This window comes from Tiliqua scincoides, chromosome 8 (genome assembly GCF_035046505.1).
Source record: "Tiliqua scincoides isolate rTilSci1 chromosome 8, rTilSci1.hap2, whole genome shotgun sequence".
NCBI lineage: Eukaryota > Metazoa > Chordata > Lepidosauria > Squamata > Scincidae > Tiliqua > Tiliqua scincoides.
In genome coordinates, this window is record NC_089828.1 from 23,247,472 (window position 1) to 23,271,386 (window position 23,915).

Genomic DNA, 23,915 nt, shown 5'->3' on the forward strand with positions numbered 1-23,915 from the left:
TGATCCCCCAGCCCACCCCCAGCCCTGCTTGAAGTGTACAAAACTGACTTCCTAAGAAATCTGTGAGCTTCAGAACAGTTTTGATCAAGTATCCAGGATCTGCTGGGGAGAACTCCAACCAGGTGTGTTACTCATTCCAAAAAGTCATGTGTTACTCATGAAGATGTGGGAGCGGCTGACAGGAGTCGTGTTATGTCTGAAAAATATAATGTGGGAAGCCACCCCGGAGGCATATTTATCAGAGGAGCAAAAAAAAAAAAAAAGGCACCTTCCGCTCAGTCCTCCACTATAGCTGTTTTATTGCAATTCTGCACATGTGCAAATGGGGAAATCCTAAATCAAAGCAGCTAAAGATAGCACCTTAAATGTTAATTTAAAACTTGCCTAAAGAAGCAGAATCCCCATTTCCAATCTGCCCAAAATAAAGTCTGTAGAAAATCAGAAGCAGAGCCAGCACATTCATAAGGCCAACTAAAGCACCCACAGAAGGTTTTGCTGATGCGCTTGTCTGTGCAGAAGATTAATTTCTTTTTCCTGCTCTTTAATTCTTTTTCCCCGTGAGATTCCTCGTGATGCATTTCCTGATGGATGTAACCGTGCAAACTTCAAGAAACAGAGCTTCAGAACTTGCAGGCTCTGCAATCTAATCAAGTGCAGGGCCATCCCATCCATGAGGTCAACTGAGGTGGCCTCCTCAGTTGGGAGACTGTAGCAGGTGCCTGCTGCTGTCACTCACCCATCTCCATCACTCCTCCTCCTCCTGATACCTGGATTCAAAATGGAAGAGAATGGAGCAGAAGAGGAAGCATGGAGGTTAGGCAAGTGGTAGCCTAGAGTGTCTCCATAAGAACATAAGAACAGCCCCACTGGATCAGGCCATAGGCCCAACTAGTCCAGCTTCCTGTATCTCACAGCAGCCCACCAAATGCCCCAGGGAGCACACCAGATAACAAGAGACCTCATCCTGGTGCCCTCCCTTGCATCTGGCATTCTGACATAATCCTTAAGCCTACCACTCTTTTTCATTCTTCCCCTCCATTCCCCCTCCATTCCCCTCTTTCATATCAAAGCCAGGGAGTAAGAGGAGGCAAAGAAGGAGCTAGTGTGCTGTGCTGACCAGTACAGAGAGGAGGCATGTTGCATCAGAAACCAGAAGGTATTAGTTAAATTGTTTAATATATTCTAATTTTATAGAACTGCCTTGAAACTATTTATGTCGTTCTGCAGTTTTCTAGTTTGATCATGTCAGGGAACCAGGTCCAGATGCTAGCAAGGTCCTTATTAAACACCGTGGAGGACCTTAAACCATTTTGCCCAGCCCACAGGTGTACACATTTGGTCCCTGTTGCATATATCCAACACTGGGCAGAAATAGCTTAAACTAGCAGTCCCAGTAGTCAAGCACTGAACCTGCAGTCAGCTGACCCCCAAGGGCCAATCCCTGCCCACCAGGCTTTATTAAATCAGAATGTACTCCTCAGAGAGAGCAATTCATCTCTACTGTGATAACTCCACTGCCCAAGCTCAGTTCCCTTGCCCCGATTCCTACACTGGGAGTGCAATAGGAGACCATACAATAATGAGTTGTCCAGAAAAAGAGGGCAGCAGAATTTCGAGTATTGTTGGAAGCAGTAATGCAGGATTGGCTCCCTGGAATCTGAGGACAAGACTGGTTCCATTAGGTGGTATCTTGACTTGGACTGCAGGCACTTTGCCAAGCGGAAGTCTAGGCAGGGGAGGGACTAGGGGATCAATGCTGACCTGCAGATTCAAGCTCATCATTTGATTGCCTTTGTTGAGTTCTTAGTTTTTCCAGTCTGCAGTCTGAAGACTTCTCTACTTTCCTCCACGTGATACAAATGTTAGATTTTTTTTAGGCTTCCACAGCTCTTGAAGCCCTATTTGGTTTGGATCCTGTCCCATTTCATACGTTCACCGCTGCAAGCTCATCTCGGCCACAAATCATAATCCCTCGTTTATTGTTCTATAGATGTCTGCTCTCAGTCTCAGAAAACAGCACATTTTCCACCTTGCAGATATTCCAAAAGTTCTCCATCAACACAATCCATTATTACAACGCACACTTCCTGAAAGTGCTGCAGATGTTTACATATTCCCCACAGTCAATCCGCGTGACCTGATTTCACGTTCATTTTCAGTACATCAAAAATTCAACCCACTCCCCTCACAATGCACATTTGACCTTTGGAACCCCTGGCAAAATTAAGAAAACATATTAGGCTTATCGTGCTAAGCCATTTCATTTTAAATTTATCTTTTCCACCCTCCTAAAGCTCTCTCTGTAGCTGCCAGTAAAACATCTGAATTTCATTCCGTGTAGGAGTGTCAGAAAGCCACAAAGGACCTGTTGCAAAATGCAGTTTCTTAATTCATAACTGAGATCTATTTATTTTTCACATTTATATACTATCTTTCCTTAATGAAGTTCAGGGGGGAGTGAATGTGGCTGCTCAGACTGCTTTCATCTTTGCAACAATCCTGGGAGATAAGATGGACCAGTCATTATACCTCAGCTGAAGGTCATGTAGTACGTTTCATGTCCAAGAAGGGATTCGAACCCAGGACTTTGCAGTCAATCAGCCCAATCCTACCTTCTCCAACTGTTGTCAGCATGATTCTTCCCTTAAAGCAGCCAGGCAATTAAAGGCAACTTAAAGCATACCAGGGTGGCTTTGGCAGCATGTACAGTGCCCTCTTTTTCTTTAGTTGCCTGGTTGGCAACCTTCAGTCTCAAAAGACTATGGTATTAGCCTACAGCACCCGGTATTCCCTAGCGGTCTCCCATCCAAGTACTAACCAGGCCTGAACCTGCTTAGCTTCTGAGATCAGATGAGATTGGGCATGTGCAGGGTAACAGTCTAAGTTGCCTAATAAATAATAAAACAGCATGAACATCCTTATGATGATATGCCAAATATACCATACCTTCTTTCTGGTTTAGGGCTCCGCCTCCGAGACTGCCGGCCCCCTCTTGGCGTTCCTCTGCCCAAGCGGCTGTCGTTACGGCCTTCTGAGTAGACTCCAACCCGGAGGCCAGCTCTGGACTGCTCCTCGTTCCTGTGCAGGGGCACTGATGTTCGGATGGCGGAGATGACGTGCCCAGAGTAAGGATTCAGTGGGTCCTGCTGGTGGCGGGGCTGCTGAGGAAGCATCCTTTCAGAAGCAGAGAACTGTCCTGGTCTATGGTAGCTCCTATCATAATAATATCCTGGAAGGCAGGGCCTTGTTTGCTCCATCACTCCACCACTGCAGCTTCTAGAGCAGGCCGACCAGGGCCCCCAGCTGCCCCATACACCTGGGATTCCTGTATTGTCTTCTTCTGTGGCAGCATTTTGCTCTTCTATCCTCTGTGGAACCTAAGAACATTTGGAGCAGACGTGTTAGGGTGGCAAGCTGTCCCCTTCCCACAGTCTCTGAAAGTAATGCTGCATCTATTAGGGAGCTCATGTGAAGAACTGGTCAAAGACCTCCTGGCATCCAGAGCAGAAAACCAAAGATTGTCCCCCTTCATCTGGCAGCACATCAGCCACAAACTCCAGAAATCCTGTTCCTCCTTTTGCTCTGTGGCGTCACTTAGGGGATGCAGACCACATCAGTGACACCATCAGGGAGTGACACCAAAAGCTCACACATACACATACACATACACATACACATACACATACACAGAGAGAGAGAGAGAGAGAGAGAGAGAGAGAGAGACGAGACAGACAGATCTATCTGGAACCAGGCAAGGCCGCAAAATCTCTGGAGCCCAGGTCTACCAGACTCCCTGAGACAAAGCCCAGGTCTACCCACCTAATAGTCCTGGCCTCCCAGTCAGCCCAGCCTCCATCTTTCACTCTACATGAAGTCAGGTTTACTGTGCACATAGACCTGAGCTCTGCCTCGGGAAGTCTGGTAGACCTGTGCTCCAGTGACTTTTCCGGCCATGGGAGAAGGTCTATAGGAGTGACACTATCAACACCATGACTTACCACACTGGATGACACTAACCCTGGTGATACCAATGATTCTGCTCCCTAAATTTGAAAAGGAAGAAAGGAATGATGTGGAAGTGTGGAAAAGAACAGTGTGCTTGAGTGCCTCCAATGCTCTAGCTCACTGCTCTCCCACACTTCTGCTTTTACTCCATTTCTCTCTTCCTTTTCAAATCAAGGAAGAAGAAAGAGAAGCAGCAGCAAAGGCAAAAGCAGCAAAAGGCAAAAGCATTCCCCATCAATCCTACAGCTCAGGTTCTGATGTGTTTTTGCTATCTGCCCAGTCTTAGTTTTCAACATGGGAAAGCACTGCCTACTTCGATCCTCCTAGAACTTATCAAAATCCGGAGCCAAACGCAATTCCTCAGGGTAAGTCCCCAACCTGAAATCAGTGATGGTCAGCAGTGGCATCATTAGGTGGCACCATTAGGTGGCATTAGTGGCATTCAGTGCAGGAGGCCAGCACATAACCCCTACAATAAACCTCCTCCCGTGCAGTGGGCGGAGCAACGCCCCAGGTGGTGGACATGGGGATTTACCATTGCCCCGCCCCACTGGTTTCTTGGCTATAACTTTTGATAGAATAGAGATATTTCAGTGCGGTTTGTTTCATAGCATTCTGCATAAAATTACACATCGATTGATATATAATATGATGGTAATATTCAAAAATACCAAGATTTAAAAAATTTTGGCCAGTGGTGGTGTCACCACCCTCATGCATGTTACCTGGTTGGCAACCTTCAGTCTCGAAAGACTATGGTATCAGCCTCCAGCACCCAGTATTCCCAGGCGGTCTCCCATCCAAGTACTAACCAGGCCTGACCCTGCTTAGCTTCCAAGATCAGACAAGATCAGGCATCTGCAGGGTAACAGTTGCTGCTGTGGCCTGAATCCCCTTAGTGACACCATTACTGGTCAGTGCTGAGTCAAGCCTCTTTCCCCAAACAGGTGGTTAGCAGGAATGTGTAACATTAGCATCAGAGATGTGCAATATCATTAGAAGGCAGTATGAAGCCTCTGAATTAGGTAGGCCTAGTATAAATACTATACTAGTCTAGCCTTCTGTGTTTTCCTGACCAGCATCTTCTGTATGTTTCATTCCTGGTTGCAGTTTCTCCAGTCAAGGCAGTCACCTCAAATCATTCCCTGAGCTAGAGAACCCACTTTCTAGGTTTTGCAGGTGTGGTCTGACCCTGAAAGGCACCTATAGCTGCAGCGATCTAATTGATCAAGTGTAAGAACAGAGGGAACATCTTTATCCACTGCTAGATCAAAGGTTCAGGCAGTGGCGTCACGACCTGTTCATCAACCCGGGGCGGTAACTCACGGCGTCACCCCACCACGTGCACAGACATGGAAGTAATTGGTGGTGACATGATGACATGACCATGTCACTGCCAGTTATTTCTGGTGTGTGAGCTGACCAGGCCATTGCAGAACTGGAGTAAAGAAGCAGCCACTCCAAATTTGGCCAAATGCTTCTTCATGTTCTCATGAGCGTAGGGCAGCCAAAGACTGCCAAGTCTGAGCAAGGGGACATCCGTCACAAGGAGGTGTTGCCTTTCTTCGGCCTCAGCTGTGTTTGGCCCTTCTGAGCCCACCTGACTCAGCCCAAAGCACTTCTCTCTGCTTCAGAGCTGCCATTTTCGCTGGGCCTCACACAACATCCCTTTCTGGCATGGCACACAGGGTGGACCAACCCCCACCCCCTCACTTGCTGTGCTATTGGGTTCAAAGAAGGACAGTGTCACAGTGGTAGAACATTGGCTTTGCACACAGAAGGTCTCAGGTTCCATCAAAGGCATCTCCAACTAGGATAGAGAAAATGTCCCAATCTGGAACCCTGGAGAGTTGCTAGTCTGATTCAGTACATACCAGTTCCCTATGAGCCCTGGATAGCACTCAAAACCTGCAAAATGCCACTTAGGTGACCAGCATCACAGAGCCATGATACTCCCCCACAAGAGTCCACAAGGTTGCAGTTTTAATTACATTGTGGGTAAGACCCACTGAACTCAGCAGGTCTCACTTTGGTGTCAGCCCTTGATTGAATTGCAAGAATAAGCATCCCATAAACACATGCGAGGATCTTTTGGTGACATTTTGCCTCCTACTCATCTATGTACAAATATGGAGCTTATTTTATGTCTCAAGGCACCTACTGTATGCACACTAATCTCTAACATATACAATTGTTCCGGGTCACTTTCTTTGCAAGACGGAAAACCTCCAACATGCAGGTCTGTCATTTGACATGCTCGCTCCTAGCATCCCGGAGTCGTTCAGATTAAGATCTAAATGCATTACCTGCAGTCACTGTTTAGGAAGGAGCTCCCAACCAACTCAGCCAGCTCAGAATGCATCGCTGAGCAGCCAATGACAAGGAAATCAGAGGCTTTGGCAGGAGGCCGATTGCAAACAATATCACTTGCTAGGCGCTCTGCAAACCAGGCTGGGTTTTGCGGTGGGCTATGTAATAGTCAGCTGCGGTTTACCATAATCTGAATAATTCCACCCCTTAAATGTGCTTTCACTCTTTCATCACCAGCCCTCCCTTTTTTTAAAAAGGACTTACACTGAATTATAACTAGTAAATAATGACAAGTACCTGCATTGGTGGGTATTTTCCCATGTTTCAGTGCAGTTGCTCAAAACAAACTGCATTCCTCATTTGTATAGATGTTTGGGGAGGCAGGGGATTCCGTTCGGCCTCTGCCTTGTAAGGTAGCCTACTGCTTAGGGTTCATGGAATCTCTACAGCACACCTGGAACACCTGGTGTAAACATGGCTCGGCTGGAAATGACGTGGGTTGTCAACACCTGGAATCCGGCAGCCCCAGGGCGCACGTGAGACCTGTCTTTCAAGGAAGTACAACCCGTTTCGAAGTAGACAGAAGCAGCAGGAGGAGAAAAATTCTAAAGAAAGTTTGCTTTTGTTCCTTCTTCTCCTTCTCGAGCAGGTCAACCTCTCAGCCAATACGGTACTATAGGTGCTGCTGGAGTCTGTGTACCATTCATAATACATTTCCACTTTAAGTGATCATAGGCTTTGAGAGAGGTTCTTTTCCTCTCACACAACTCCAGAACGAGGGTGACATCCACTCAAACTTGAGTGTTGGGAAAGTTAGAACAGACAAAAGAAAATATTTTTTTCTTTACCCAGTGTGCCATTAGTCTGTGGAACTCCCTGCCACAGGATGTGAAAGCATCTGGCCTGGATGCTTTTAGAAGAACAGATTTCTGGAGGAAAAATCCATCACATGTTACAAGCCATGATGGGCAAGTGCAACCTCCTGATTTTAGAAGTAGGCTACCTCAGAATGACAGTGCAAAGGAGCTGCAACAGTATGCAGGTCTCTTGCTGTTTTGTGTGCACCCAGAGGTATCTGGTGGGCCTCTGAGAGATACAAAAAGTAGGACTAGATGGGCCTTGGCCTGATCCAGCAGAGCTCTTCTTCCTAGCAATATTTCTAGCCTTTCAATTGGTTTGTGTGTCCTGCCAGGTTCCTGAACTTCCAAACTAACCACTACACCACAGGACGTATGGGAGGAGGTGCTCCAGGTTGTATAAGTCCTCAGTCATTGAGGATCTTAAAAGTTCAGACCCAGCACCTTGAAGAGGCATAATTATATTATATAAAATTATAGAACGTGAAAATCGGAAGGATCCTTGGAGGTCCCTGGAGTTAAAGGGGAGGGGGAGGAAGCAGGAAATAATGAGAAGAGGAAAGTGCTTCTGTTCCATTTTCCTTTTTGAGTCCAGAAAGTAGAAAGAGGAACGTAGCAGATGTGGAATGCCGTCTCAGAAATTAGGCAGTAGTGCGCCAGACACAAAGAGCACATGTATTGCAACAGCCACGATCACTGAAGTGTTTGCCGTTTTTCCATAACCCAAACCTAAGTTTGAGGATTCCATAAGCCCCAAACAAACCCTTCTGTGGCTAATATTAAACTGGAACCAGCCAACTCACAACGAGCTTTAATCTTCCCTATTACACATACGGATCCTCTCACCAACGCACCACTGTTATCAGAGCCTGATCAAATTTCATTTGCTGAGCCTGTTTCGACGGCACTATATAGCCATCAATGGCACCTCTTGCTAAAACCACAAGGCCTCCCTCAGATTGCCAGCAGCTCCAAACCCACCACTTAAAATCATTCCCGTTACATGAAAGGGAGGAAAAGAGAGAAACCGATAAGTGACAAGTGCTGACCTGTCACAGCAGGGGGGGGGACCCCTTCCAGCTGTTTAGACCTGAAAACAGCCAGAGAAGTTGGGAAATAAAGAGGGTACTTTGCAAGAACTCAAAAAGCTACCATTTTGTGCCTGTTAATCCCCGGCACTCAAGTCCCGCTAGACGTAGCGCTGCAGGCATAATTCTAGGTATTAACTTCAAGGGTGACAAGCAAAGTGAAATAGATTTGATCTGGGGGACACTCTCACAAGAAGAAAGGCTAGGCGTGTTGCAGATATCCACAGGGAATATTCAGGTGTAGGAGTTGCCACCAGATTTCAGCTGCAGTGAAATTTTAAGGCAAATTTTGCTTTGATTAACCAGATAGTTGCGTTAGCAGATGTTAAACCTGTAAGCAAGTAAGAGCCCAATCATTTGCATGTCTACTCATAAGTAAGTCCCATTATAGTCAATGGGACTTACTCCCAGGAAAGTGTGGATAGGATTGTAGCCTAAGAGGCCCAATATAAGTAGTGGTTCTCTTCTATTTTGCAAGGGGTCCCTATTCATCCTAACGTAGCATTCTCTTCTCTTTCAAACTGTTTGCCCCTTTGGGGACAGGATCTTCTTATTCCTTGCTAGGTAAACCAGAGCCAGGATGGTGTAGTGATGTTGGAATCATCACCTAGAAATGGATAGATCCAGGCTTCAGGATCAGGGCAAAGAGGCCAATATATACTTCTGTAACTGCTAGGAGGACCCAAAATCACCTGCTGCTTTTTGTGAACATCCTTTCCAAGGTGGGACCTGGCTCTAACAATCCCTAGATGATGATAATGATGAGTGCCTAACACTGAGTTCAAAGGACTCCAGACTGGCCCAAGATCTTCCAACACCTGAGACAACACACTAAATGTTGCCCCACCACCACCTTTATTCTGCATCATGCCAGCCACCACTGTCTCACAATCTCCTCCTACTCCCTGGATTAAAAGAAGAAGAAGAAGAAGAGATTGGAGCAGAAAAGGAAGTGTGGAGGAGAGGACGGTGGTAGGTGACAGCATCAGAGACACACTGTCCCACCACTCTCCTCTCCACTTCCTCTACCATTTCCATTTTCCTTTTCAAATTCAAAGAGGGGGAGGAAGGGCAACAGAACTGGACAGAGGCAGGTGGCAGGCAGTCATGCCTATCTGTTACCTAAACGGACTGTCAGGCAGCCCAATCCTATGCTGCCTGGAGCTCAGGGATGCCAGGGCACCAAAAACGGCTACCACGGCATCCTGAGTGCTAAGTGGGGAGCACTGGTGGCACCTCGGGACAAGGGGACTTTTGTCCCCTTTCCCCGGGTAAGGTGAGCAGCCCCACAATGAACATAAGAACATAAGAACATAAGAACAGCCCCACTGGATCAGGCCATAGGCCCATCTAGTCCAGCTTCCTGTATCTCACAGTGGCCCACCAAATGCCCCAGGGAGCACACCAGATAACAAGAGACCTCATCCTGGTGCCCTCCCTTGCATCTGGCATTCTGACATAAATGAGGCCACTTGATTCTACAGCAACCCTTGGGTTGCCATAGAAGCAAGAGTCTTTGTGTCGGGCGGTGGACCCAACACAGAGGCTCAGGATCCAGTAGAGCAGAGCTCCACTGGTCCCACCTCCCTCCCGCCCTGCTCCCTCCCAAGGCACACCCCCTCCCCGCCCTCTCCCCACCCTGGAACACCTCCTCCCTGCCTCCCCCCACACCCACCTCTCTGCCATCTGGCGGTCCACGTGACCACCAAGTGGCGGAGCATCAGTGATCAGCTGTCATTAGGGCCTCGCAAACATGCTTTAGAGCACATTTGCGACAGTGTGCACCAGCAGTAAGCCAGCGCACACTGTTTAGGATTGGGCCCTCAGTCATGCTCACAGATGGGTCTGCTCTGAAAGGAGAGGTAATGAAAAAGATGGCAGTTACCCATGGTTATTTAGCAATACAGGATAGCATAAAGGGAAAAAATCTTTGGTCCAGTGCAAGACTAATAGTGAAGATGGTTTCAAAATTTAATGCAGACTGTGACTGCAATCTATCCACACTTACTTGGAAGTAAGCTCCATTGACTATAATGAGACGTACGACTGAGCAGACATGCCCATGACTGGGCTCTGCATGCGTTCATATTGTTGGTTGGCAACCTTCAGTCTCGAAAGACTATGATATAAGCCTACAGCACATGGCATTCCCAGGCGGTCTCCCATCCAAGTACTAACCAGGCCTGACCCTGCTTAGCTTCTGAGATCAGACAAGATCGGGCATGTGCAGAGTAACAGTTGCTGCCAAGGTTATAAGGGGGGATATGACAATGACAAAGGGTTTGACTTCCGTAAAACCTGATGGACAAATTACTCAAACAGCCAATATGTTTACCACTATGGGAAGTGGTATTCTCATAATATTATGTGGTATTATACCACATAAGACCATCTCTCCCACCAGGAGCCTGGGAAGGCAGCTCATCTGAGAGAAGGAAAATTCTGATCCCAAACCTCCACTGCCTTGTGGCTACATCCAGTTATGGAAAAGGCTTCAGGAGTCAACCTTGAGGCAAAATCTGGAGCCGGAGTCCCTGAGGCAGTTCACGGCTGAACACAGTCATGTTCTGGCAATTCCTGCGATGCCACTGGAACCAACCATATTGGCTTCTGCCTTCCCATTGGACCATTTCAGTGACGTGGAGAGGAGGGATTTGCTGCTTGGGAAACAGTCCATCCTCCATATCTACTTTACCCAGGCTTCACGCACTGGAGAGGACATTCTGTTCCAGAACCGCCATTCAGAGCACGATACCATAGTCTTCCGAGACTGAAGGATGCCAACAACAATTCTCATAAACTCACATTACAGGTAGCATTCTATGTGCAACATTTTTGGCCAACAGACACCATGACTGATGCCGCATGTATCCAAGCATTTGGGGACAGTTTTAAGACTGCTGGCCATTTAATCTTTCAGCTCTTACGAAACCATTTCTTCAGTACACAATTAGTCAATGGTGCAGGTTGAAAGGAATTTGCTGGCTTCTCTGCCAGAGCTGGCGCAGATTTAGAAAGCAAAAAAATTAATACCTTTGGAATCAAAGATGCCAAAATGTGGGAAAACAAGGTGTTTGACCTCTATTTGGCAGTAACTTGAAACCATGCTGCTACCATCATGGCAATAACTGCAGCTGTGCTCACACATGGCAATAACAGCAGCTGTACGCCCCCACACCCCCCATAGAACTGCTGATTCACACAGGCTACATCTCCCAAAGGAATCATACAAAGGGGACACTACATTGACAGTCTTACAGTGCAAGCCCATGCATGTCTACTTAGATGTAAACCCCATCGTAGTCAATTTGCTTACTCCCAGGAAAGTGTGTATAGCCTTGAAGCCTTAATTAGATTAATTATTGTGCAATAAGAGCAATAAAGATACATTCATGCAGCGATTTTCAACCTGTGGGCCTCGGCACATTGGTGTGCCACAAATGGCCGGCCGATGTGCTGCAGGAGTTTGGGGGAGGGTCACTTATTAATAGGGCCATTAGGGGATGTGAGCCTCGACCCACCAGCAGTGCAGTGTCAATTGTCAAAAAACCGATGGTGTGCCTTGACCATTTTAGCACCTTGTCAGTGCGCTGTGAGCTGAAAAATGTTGAAAATCACTGTGGTAATGTATTACTGACATTAGACCTCGTAGGACCACCCTTCTCAAAGTGCTATGTCTATCTCAGTCAATCCATGAGGTACTTGATGGTGTGTGGGAAGGTCAGGCACAGGGGCTATGTGCTTCGCTCTCCATGATGCCTTGTGCCTTGCTCTCAATGATGGGTTGTGGCTACTTCATCAGATCACCAGAAGAACTTCTTGATGTGGGCCCCTCTGATATACACCTCTCTTCTCTTGGAGGTGCAATAGGCACGCTCTTTGCAGATCTTTTGCTACCAGTTGAAGACCTGAGGTCTTCCCAGATCTGCTATAAATAGCCAGGTTGTTTCTTGCTATATTACTGTTTTACTATAGTTGTACAAGTCTCTCTCTCTCTCTAACGTAGCTCTTATTCAGTAGTGTAGCTAAGGGGGGCAAAACAGTAGGCACCACAACACAGCATGTAAGTGGCCCTTCCCACTCACTTTTAGAGCCATTATGGGCAGCAATGGCAATGCACGGGCACTCACTGAACCAAACAGTGTCTCCTGCACATTGCCATTTGTAGTGGAAACACACAAGATCTCTCAAGGAGACAAGATGTGGTGTCAACAGTGGCCCCATGCTCCGACAGGTCTGGGAAGCATGGGGTTAACACCAGGGTGTTAGATTATAGTGAGTGTTGAGGTAACAAGGACCTCAAGGATAAAAGCAGTACCTGGAGGAGGAAAAGTTTGTGGGTAGCAGGAGGAAGGAGAGAGGACTGACTAACGGACTGAGGGACTAGTGGACAGGCGAATGGACTACTGAGGATTGCTGGAATGGGGGTGGATGGAGGAGAGCTAAGGGGGTGCTGCTGTACCCAGAAGGGCTGTTGCTTTGAGAACCAGGAGGAGGGACCCTGCAGCCCCACAGACAAGCTACCTACTGCTTATGTTCCCTTTAGTGCTGAGGGTCAATAGTAGTTTTATACACCACTAGAATGAGCCCGGTTTGAACCAAAGGAACTAATTAACTTAAAGTGGACATAAGTTAAAGCCTGGTAAGGTAAAGCCTAGAACAGGAATTTGGCAAAACACCACTGCTGTCCAGAATGGGTCCAACAGCGAAGGGGAGAGGCCACTTACAGGGAACATTGTGGCTCCTCCGGTACTTACAATTCCCCCTCAAGCTACACTACCGCTCTTATTTTTTTTGTATGTTTTAATTTTTGTTTGTAAGCCAACCAACTATTTGTGAGAAGGGAATGCTATAATTTTAAAATAAACAAACGAGTTATCTGGCTAATCTAATTATCTGGCAGAGTGTTGATGTGCGGGGGAATCTTGCCTTGTCATGACTGTAGGACATCGTGTTGTTACACAATAACGAGCCTTATCTCCCTCGTTTTGATTTTGGAGAGGCATTCCGTGCCAAATGCAATGAAATGCTGCTAGCCGAATAATTGGCAGGGAGGTTCCTTTGGAGTTAGATTGTTAAGGGTGCGGGCAGGGACTTACCACACAAAAATTTGAAGGTTAGGATGCGATACGGGGTTGGTGTGGAATGCTGCGTGTCCTTAACAGCAGGAGTTTGGGATGGGTGCATTACTCACAACTGAGCAATGTAAATTGCCACAAATTATGAAAGTCTCTCCTCCTGCCACAGTGTGCTGACCTGGGTCTTGCCTCCAGCAACTCCCCTGTCAGACACATGATCTATTGCTGCTACTACACACCTTCTCCATGTAGCAGACTGTAGAGTACTACAGGAGAGAAGGGGACAGACTGCATTGCTTGATTTCTGGACAAGTGGGTAAGCTTAGCTGCAGTTGATCCTTTCTAGGAATGCCATTAATATCAGGGCCGGCCCATTTATGAGGCCAACTGAGGTAGTCACCTCAGGTAGTGGGGAGTGCCCACATTCATTTGCCCACTCTGTTCCACTATTATGTCTCCTCCTTTTTCCTAAAGTAAAAGAGGGAAACCAAGCAGAAGCCTGAAGGAGAATAGTGGGTTAGGTCAATGACTCTTCTCTCAACATTTTCTCTTCCATTATGTTCCCCTCTTCAAATCCAGGTAGCAGGAGAAGGAGAGCGGTGTGCTAGAATGTCAACAACTTTCCTCTCCTCCACACTTGTGGCCCTTTTCCTCTTCAGTTCCAGGAAGCAGGATCTGAGATGGTAAGTACTTGAACAGAGAAATGCACCACCCACCAATCCACCATCTGAGGCCACCACCTCTGGTGGCCTTGTACACTGACTAGTCTTGATTTTGATAATATCTCCTGCTTCCATTAACTGCTCTGATAATTCCCAGATACTTGAGGGTTGGCATTTGCTGGGAAGGAGAGATAAGAAAAGGGGATTACTCATACATGAAAAAAGCAGACCTAGGGAAACTGAATTCCTTTGTAGATGCTGAGTAGACCTCAATTAATTCAACAACGGGCGCAATCCTAACCCCTAACCAGCCTAACATCCATACCGGGTAAGATGGTGGAATGCCTCATCAAAGATAGGATCTCAAAACACATAGATGAACAGGCCTTGCTGAGGGAGAGTCAGCATGGCTTCTGTAAGGGTAAGTCTTGCCTCACAAACCTTATAAAATTCTTTGAAAAGGTCAACAGGCATGTGGATGTGGGAGAACCCGTGGACATTATCTATCTGGACTTTCAGAAGGCGTTCGACACGGTCCCTCACCAAAGGCTACTGAAAAAACTCCACAGTCAGGGAATTAGAGGACAGGTCCTCTCATGGATTGAGAACTGGTTGGAGGCCAGGAAGAAGAGAGTGGGTGTCAATGGGCAATTTTCACAATGGAGAGAAGTGAAAAGCGGTGTGCCCCAAGGATCTGTCCTGGGACCGGTGCTTTTCAACATCTTCATAAATGACCTGGAGACAGGGTTGAGCAATGAGGTGGCTAAGTTTGCAGTCGACACCAAACTTTTCTGAGTGGTGAAGACCAGAAGTGATTGTGAGGAGCTCCAGAAAGATCTCTCCAGACTGGCTGAATGGGCAGCAAAATGGCAGATGCGCTTCAATGTCAGTAAGTGTAAAGTCATGCACATTGGGGCAAAAAATCAAAACTTCACATATAGGCTGATGGGTTCTGAGCTGTCTGTGACAGATCAGGAGAGAGATCTTGGGGTGGTGGTGGACAGGTCGATGAAAGTGTCGACCCAATGTGCGGCGGCAGTGAAGAAGGCCAATTCTATGCTTGGGATCATTAGGAAGGGTATTGAGAACAAAATGGCTAGTATTATAATGCCGTTGTACAAATCGATGGTAAGGCCACACCTGGAGTATTGTGTCCAGTTCTGGTCGCCGCATCTCAAAAAAGACATAGTGGAAATGGAAAAGGTGCAAAAGAGAACGACTAAGATTATTACAGGGCTGGGGCACCTTCCTTATGAGGAAAGGCTACGGCATTTGGGCCTCTTCAGCCTAGAAAAGAGACGCCTGAGGGGGGACATGATTGAGACATACAAAATTATGCAGGGGATGGACAGAGTGGATAGGGAGATGCTCTTTACACTCTCTTACACTGCTCTTTACACTCTCTTACATAATACCAGAACGAGGGTACATCCACTAAAATTGAGTGTTGGGCGGGTCAGGACAGACAAAAGAAAATATTTCTTTACTCAGCGTGTGGTCGGTCTGTGGAACTCCTTGCCGCAGGATGTGGTGCTGGCGTCTAGCCTAGACGCCTTTAAAAGGGGATTAGACAAGTTTCTGGAGGAAAAATCCATTACGGGGTACAAGCCATGATGTGTATGCGCAACCTCCTGATTTTAGAAATGGGTTATGTCAGAATGCCAGATGCAAGGGAGGGCACCAGGATGAGGTCTCTTGTTATCTGGTGTGCTCCCTGGGGCATTTGGTGGGCCACTGTGAGATACAGGAAGCTGGACTAGATGGGCCTATGGCCTGATCCAGTGGGGCTGTTCTTATGTTCTTATGTCAGTGCTTTCCAGCACTGGCGTAGCGGTGCCAATGGGACATGTGCTGCATCGTGCAGTTGGGTGTCACTCACAGAGGCCTCCTCAAAGTCAGCGAATGTTTCCTCCCTTACTTCAGAGCTGCATTGCCCTTATGTCAGTGCTGGAAAGCACTGACATAAGGGGTTAGGATTGCACCCATTGCCTATTTATTTTCCAGTTTTGTGTGTTCATACATGAAAAACCTCTTGCAGCCAAAGATTATGCTGATGGTCACTCCACAGAGGTATGCATATCATTCCTTGGTATGTTTTTGAAATATACTCTTGCTAGGTTGACTTAAGAGGCATGCAAAATAGGAAATCAGAAATAAATAACTTTTCAAGGCAGTCTTCTATTTACCCCTTAAACATGCACATGGCCTTCATTCAAACATTCCACTGAATGCGGCCATTCAGAAGCGATTTAAATTGCTGTATAAATTCTAACGCTGCTTCCAGTAGACAAGGAGGAAACAAGATCTACGCCTTGGGATTTGGTCTAGAGTTGTTGAAACTTCACCATGCATGAACGCCCCTGAGGAGGAAATATCACTGGAATTAGAAGCCACAATTATTCCAAAACTAACTGGTTGGACAAGAATCGGAATATGTAATAAGGGTTCCAAGATGCTAATTTTCCAACATGGTGTTGTACTTGATCAAGGAACAGAGAGGAGGGTATGGATATGTTTCCTTGAAGATTTGGACAAGTTTAGCTTTTGCATATTAGGATACTGGTCACACATCATCATCTCCAAGCAAATGCATCAGCCATGCAGTATATGGAGTAGAATTTGAGCATGCGACCTTAAGAAACCCAGGGATTCCAGGTGAAATCTTATTGCAGGTCTATTTTTAAATAGGCACATCCTTGTTCCTTTCTCTACATTCGGAAGATGAAGACTGGGTAATGCACTGCCTATACACTTCCAGGCAGAATACATGAAAAACAAGAAATATATCAAGCTGTGGATGTGATCTAGGAAGTTGTAGACCTGACGTGGGGAGAACAGCTGTGAAGGAAAGTCGTTCCAATTCTAGGTTTGTAAGAGAGCGACTAAGATGATTTACCCCTGGGGGCTGGGGATAAGAATAGGCCCTCAGTTTGGCTGTACTTGTCGTAAGAGGCAACTAAACAGCCACCGGGTAGATGGGACTCATCAGCCTGGGAAGGCAGCTCATCTGAGAGAAGGAAAACTCTGATCCCAAACCTCCACTGCCTTGTGGCTACATCCAGTTATGGAAAAGGCTTCAGGAGTCAACCTCGAGGCAAAATCCGGAGCCGGAGTCCCTGAGGCAGTTCATGGCTGAACACAGTGATGTTCTGGCAACTCCTGCGACGCCGCTGGAACCAACCGTATTGGCCTCTGCCTTTCCATTGGACCATTTCAGCGACGTGGAGAGGGGGGATTTGCTGCATGGGTAACAGCCTATCCTCCATACCTACTTTACCCAGGCTTCGCGCATTGGAGAGGACACTCTGTTCCAGAACCACCATTCAGAGCGTGACACCATAGTCTTCCGAGACTGAAGGATGCCAACAGATGAAGGATGCCAACAGAAGATGATTACGGGGCTGGGGCACCTTCCTTATGAGGAAAGGCTACGGCGTTTGGGCCTCTTTAGCCTAGAAAAGAGACGCCTGAGGGGGGGCATGATTGAGACATACAAAATTATGCAGGGGATGGACAGAGTGGATAGGGAGATGCTCTTTACACTCTCACATAACACCAGAACCAGGGGACATCCACTAAAATTGAGTGTTGGGAGAGTTAGAACAGACAAAAGAAAATATTTCTTTACTCAGCGTGTGGTCGGTCTGTGGAACTCTTTGCCACAGGATGTGGTGATGGCAACTGGCCTGGGTGCCTTTAAAAGGGGATTGGACAAGTTTCTGGAGGAAAAATCCACTACGGGGTACAAGCCATGATGTGTATGCGCAACCTCCTGATTTTAGAAATGGGCTATGTCAGAATGCTGGATGCAAGGGGGGGCACCAGGATGCAGGTCTCTTGTTATCTGGTGTGCTCCTGGGGCATTTGGTGGGCTGCTGTGAGATACAGGAAGCTGGACCAGATGGGCCTATGGCCTGATCCAGTGGGGCTGTTCTTATGTTCTTAACTACATATAGAGGCCATCCTAAACATACAAGGCCATAATATAGAGACCATACAAGGCTGCCTGATGGTATCACAACATTGATGCCACTCTCTCCTATTCCCCAAATTCAGGTCTATAACCAAATCATGTCATTTATCCTTTCGCAGTATTGCTTGAATCTGGCTCTCCTCTTCTGGCCCCTAGGAAGAGCATGTTTGAAGCTGGCCAGAACTATTAACTATGGCATCTAGGGAGGATTTCTTTAGCAATAGTGTTACAATAGCTTCTTTCAAAATAGTGGAAACCACCCCACCTCTGAGAGGAGTGCTCACACGCACCACCACGGAATTGACCAGTCTCACCCCTCTCCCCTCGGGCTGCCTCAAGTTGCCAGGGTGGGTAAGGATCAAGTGGGCACAATAACATAAGAAGAGCCCTACTGGATCAGACCAAGATCCCATCTAGTCCTGCTTCCTGTGACTCACAGTGACGCACCAGATGCCTCTGGGAGCACTGGAGCACTCAGTGAGCACATGGTGGCCCAGACTCTCATGCAACCTGTTCACATTCTCAGACTGAACAAACTGGAACATATCCATCAAAACTGGACAAGCAACTGTCAAAGAAACATCCAGGGCTCTGTTCAATGTGGTGTTCAAGTCAGAACAGATGCAAGTCACTTTATCAGCCAAGTGTCTTGCCAATTGGTCACAGTGGGCCACCGACATCTCCTCTTCCTTCCCATGGGGACCAGCATGTAATAAATCCTTCAGTACATGGAAAACTTTCTCAGAATGCTACTGTACTGATGCAATGGTAGCAAAGAAATTTTGGAAGCCACTTCAAGGATCACTCCATTAAAAAGTAGAGCATACATCTTCCAAACTCATAGTTAAATCAGGACCCAATCCTATCCAACCTTCAATGGAGCCCCAAAGAAGAGAAACAAAGGAGGTCTCCATGACTGCCCCACTCACCACAGGATGCAGCATGTGTCCCATTGGCACAGTTGCATTAGCACTGGAAAGATGGATAGGACTGGGCTCTTACTGCCCCTTTCCTCCCTATTTTGCCCAGAAAGGCATACATTCTCCAACTGCCTCTATTTACCAGAAACAGTCCCTGTTTTCTGGTATCCTTCTCTGGTACAGTGGGCCCTCCTTATCCACGGGGGTTCGAGACACACATACACACACCGTGGATAAGAAAATCCGCAGATTCTGGGGTCCACTCCCATAGCTTACCAGTTTGACAACCTTAAGCCTCCACAGACCTCAGAATGGCCCTCAGAAGACAGAAGCTACTTCCAGTCAAACCGGAAACTGTCTCAGAAAACTGGAACGCCATTCTGAGGCCCACAGAGGCCAATGAAGTGGGTTGCTGGTCCAGCACAACCCTGGAGATGCCTCTGGAGGCTCCAGGGACGTAATTGCCACGAGCCTCCAGAGGCACCTATGTAAACCCTCTGCATCCCTCTGATGGTTAAATCCACTGAAATTGTACCTGCAAGTGCTGAGGGTTCGCTATGCAGTATTGTACTTTTTAGCTTCTATGTTTGCCTCTTAGAGATGCCTTATTAAAATATCCTGAATCATTTGAACTGTCTAAAGGTAGACACGAACATAGCTAAAGATAGGCCTGATCTGGATGGAAGACCACTAACAATGGATGCTGACCTGCTTGCCAGTGTACATACCAGTAAGCCCAGTGTCGCCTTGCTCCCCTCAGCCCACTGATTCAATGACAACCAATCTGCTGCCCAATTGACTCAAAATGATTCTTGTAGAACATCAGACCTGAAACCCCACCCAGATCAGTGGGCACAGTTTGGGAACTCATGCACAGGAAGAGGGTGGATGGAATGTGGACTGTATTTTATGGGTTGCAAAGTTTCAACAAGAAGAAGCAAGGAAGGGCAATGAAAGTTGATGGCTCGAAGGGTTAAGAAGAGTGAATGACACTCACAAATGTTTCCTGTACATGAGAATCATCTCTTCATGGGAAGGGATCTGACATGTTAACAGAGAGAAACCCCCTGATAAACCAGGGGGGGCCTCCAGGGGTGATTTCTCCCTTAGGATAAAGTATTAGTAACGGAGTTCGAAGAAAAGACCTTTTTCCTCCTATGAACATTAAAATGCTTCTGCTGAATGAATAAGAGGGATGCGTATACGAGACAGAGAGTTTGAAAGAAAATATGCAAGCTCAAAAGAACATGAGAAGCTCACAAGAGTTATGTTAACCATTGTTTAAGAAGAAAGTCAGAGGACTGTTCTCTGAGAGATCTCTTAATCATAGCGCCACAGCTCAGGAAACAAGCCCTGTCGTTCTCTTGTAATTGTTGAAATCTAACTTATTTTTTTTAATTGTCCAAATACAGTAAAATGAGTGACATTGGCTATACTGCAGCAATTTCCAGCCACTGTGCTGAAGCAGAACGGTGTGCTGTGAATGGCCTGCAGGTACGCCTTAGGAGTTTGGGGGAGGGTACTTTATTAGTAGGGCCACTGGGGGATGTGAGATCCCCCACCAACAGTGCAGTGTACCTTGTCAATTGTCAAAAACTGATGGTGTGCATATTCAGCCCAGTAATGTGTGCACTGCCCAGAGCAGGTCTCCAAGGCCTTTTGGCAGCCCAGATTCCTAAGATTCCTTTAAACCAGTTATGCCAGGGACCTTCCATATAGGCAAACACGTTACCAGCCACCGAGTGTGAACCCGTCAGCTTGCAGCTGCAAGCACGAAGAAAGCAGCCAACTTCATTTCTGTGCTTTTCAGCGTTTAACACTCCCCAGCCTCCCTCCGGGTTTAAATTTTTCCTATCAAATTAACACAGGCTATCAGATCCAGGGTCTGTTTGCACGTGCACGTGCATTACAGAGTAATAGAAGCCACAAAGTCCCTGTGGGGTTTGCAGATGCTGAATCACTCCCTATCTCTTTGCTCCCCGCAAGGATTTCTTAAGAGTAGAACAAGAGCAAAATTGCACTTCATTCTACCCCAATGTTCTAAAAAGTCATAGTTGTCTAGAAAGGCCCAAAAAGGTCACAGCTGCATTATAGGCACCCAGGGATGGCAATCAAATTGGATTCTCATCTCTTACATTGCCAATTCCTGTGTTTTCGCTTCCTCTTCCAGTAAAGTTTTGCAGCAAGGAAATATTGAACTATTTACAAATATCTTAATGGAACATGCACTCGACTCTCCAAGCCTCAGAGTCCGATTATATTTCCTGTGCTTACCTTTCAGAGCAAAACCAGATGTGCAAGGTGCACACAGAGGAATCCTAGAATTTCCTTCACCAAAAGCTGAACTCTCTGATCCTTAAGAACTTACATACGTGCCTCGCTTTAAGCTTAAGAGAAAGCACATGTGTTGCTGTTGGGGAGGGGGAGAGAGCACTGAGAGAAAGTGAAGCTGGTTTAGCTCAAATCCATTTGGCTAAACGTGTGCTGAAGGCTCTGTTAGGTAATGCTGATCCTGGTACAGTTTAATTACAAAACTTTCTGAATTTGTTATTTTTAAGGTTTCTACACATCAGTTTTGCCAATTTAAAACTGTTTTGGTGTTACGATTGTAAGGAATCTCATTGTCAAGGTAGAAGACATGGGTTCTGTTGATTGATTTATGTACAATGCCCTCCCTGTAGTGGAGGGATAAAATTATTGGTGAGGAATGCTAGTGTTAATTTAAACCTGGGGGAAACAAACACTGATCTAGTCCCAAAAACACAGAGGGGAAGTACCAGGGATGGGAACTTGAGTCAGGTGACTCGAGTCCAAGTCACAAAAATGCGTGTTTTTCACTGACCTCTTTTACACTCTAGTCATGTGCGGGGAAGATTCAGCAAAACAATCAAGTCAAGGGCCCCTTGATTCGGCACTCATCCCCACGCATGCAGACTCAAGTCTGTCTGCATCTGGGTGTGCTTGCTTACAGTTTTTGTGGCATGAAAAACCTTGTGGAGCCATCATTCAGACCGGGCAAGCAGCAGGGAGGTTCCAGCCAGGAGACAGGGAAGGGTTTGCTTTTGCATCCCAGCAGGAGTGGGGAGATGAGAGCGGGCTCTCTTGCCTGTCTCTTATAGGAAGGAACCAATGAACATTGGATGAAGGATGGGCAGTCTGGTTTGTTTCTTTGGATGAGGAAGGGGAGGGGGAGGAGTCCATGGGAGTCCTTGCTTTAGGATTGGTTGGAGAAACCCAGGGAAAAAGGAGGCAGGGAAGTGGGGAAGGAGATTTGTAGCAATCATGCTTTCCAATCACGTGGCTGCTGTGAGCTCCACTGTTACTTGGGGGGAGAGGAGAAAGCCCCATTGACTGACTGACTGACTGACTGCTTCCGCGTAGATTTGCAAAGGATTAGGTTGTCCCAGTAAGCCTCACAGCTGCTGCATGTGACCCTCCTCCCTCTTGCTACTTCTGTCTCTGCTCTCTGTCTCTGCTCTCTCACAGTCCCCCTCACCCCCTCCTGTTTTGCAGAAGGGTACGGACAGCAAGGGAGTGATTAAAGAGAACTCAAACACACACACAGCCCAGCAGCAGGCCCCTATTTTTCCCCCCGCACCTGACACGTGTATCAAAAAGACTCGTGACTCAAGTCTTTTCAAGTCATGATCAGGTGACTTGGTGACTCGGAGAGCGCCCCTGTTATGACTTGTTTCCAAGGTGAGTCGTGGGGGGGAGACTCGTGACTCAAGTCAAGTCAAGTCAAAGCCATGCTAGATTTACCCATTCCTGGGAAGTACACGTTACCCGACAGTACACAGCTACCAATGAAACATGCAAATACCATTCTCCCATACAATACAACTTGCCATGTTCGAGTATATAATGAGGTTGTGCACACCCCTCCCAGCCAACCTCTTCATACATCACTGCACTAAAGAATTAATGGAGAGGGGCAAGGACAAGATAAATGTGTAATACGCAGCTCCATTATAGAACCAAGATGAGTTCAATTAACGTATCTTGGACTGATCTTGGACCCTTCAAGACAATAGTTACACCTCTGACCAACAAAGGTGTCCAAAGCTGTAATCCTAGCCACAGTTTCCTGAGAGTAAGCCCCATTGAACAAAATAGGACTTATTTCTGAGTAGACCTGGTTAGGGTTGTGCCCCAAATCTCCCAAGCAGCGCAGAATACTCATTTGCATGGAATTTACACTTCTGCAGGAGCCATGAGAGAAGGGTGCAGGGGGTAAATTGTACCCAGGCCCAGGGTCAAAAAGAGGGCCCAGGAGCCAAAGGAGGGGAGCTGGAAATTTCTTCTGATCTCAGAAAACATTTGCATACATTGTGTGAAGGTTGGCATTCATATTGTGAGTAAGCATCTATCTTTTTAATATCATAATTCATAGAAACTATGATCCAATGATCATATGAAATGGTGATCAGGTGAAATTATGATCCAATGGAGACAGGAGGGACCCAAAAGAAACTTTGTGTCCCAAAAGGGGCCTAAAAGAAATGTTGCATCCCCTGATAAAAATTCCTCTCTGAAGCCCTGAACTTCCGTAAACAGAAGTCTGACCTAGCCCTGGAAAGAAAGAGTGACTTGGTGGTCTCAGCACTGACGAGGGGGCGTCTCACAAAGTTTAATGAGTGTGCATCTCTATCAGAAAGGTCTTCTCAGCATGAATAGAATCTTGTCCTATAACGTAAATTCCCAGAATGATCCTCCACGCTTCTGTCGCCAGAGCAAGGCGCTCTTTTGGAGAACTCAGAGCATCTCTTGTTTCCAACAAAATAGGTTACTTCAAGATGGTCGCCAACGGCACTTCCGAGGAGCTGAAAAAATGCCTCCTTGTGCCAGGCTTTTTAAGCAAATGCAGAGGGTGCCTCTGACTTGCCATTGATTTTTAATCTGACCCACCCAAAGAAAGAGTTTCATTTTATTGCACCATCTTCCCGGAGTTTCAAATGAGGTTATTGTTGCTCTCACTTATCCTCTTCCCTTTAACAGCCTGGGGTTTGTTTGTTTGTTTGT

General features: G+C 46.7%; 1 protein-coding gene across 1 annotated transcript in view; it reads right to left on the bottom strand.

Moving 5' to 3' along the window:
* THSD4 (thrombospondin type 1 domain containing 4) overlaps positions 1-23,915 on the bottom strand; it is a 432,381-nt gene that overhangs the window by 370,945 nt on the left and 37,521 nt on the right. Inside the window, exon 4 of the mRNA XM_066635874.1 lies at positions 2,947-3,377. Within this exon, the coding sequence (XP_066491971.1) occupies positions 2,947-3,377 (431 nt within the window). The remainder of the gene's footprint in view (positions 1-2,946; positions 3,378-23,915) is intronic.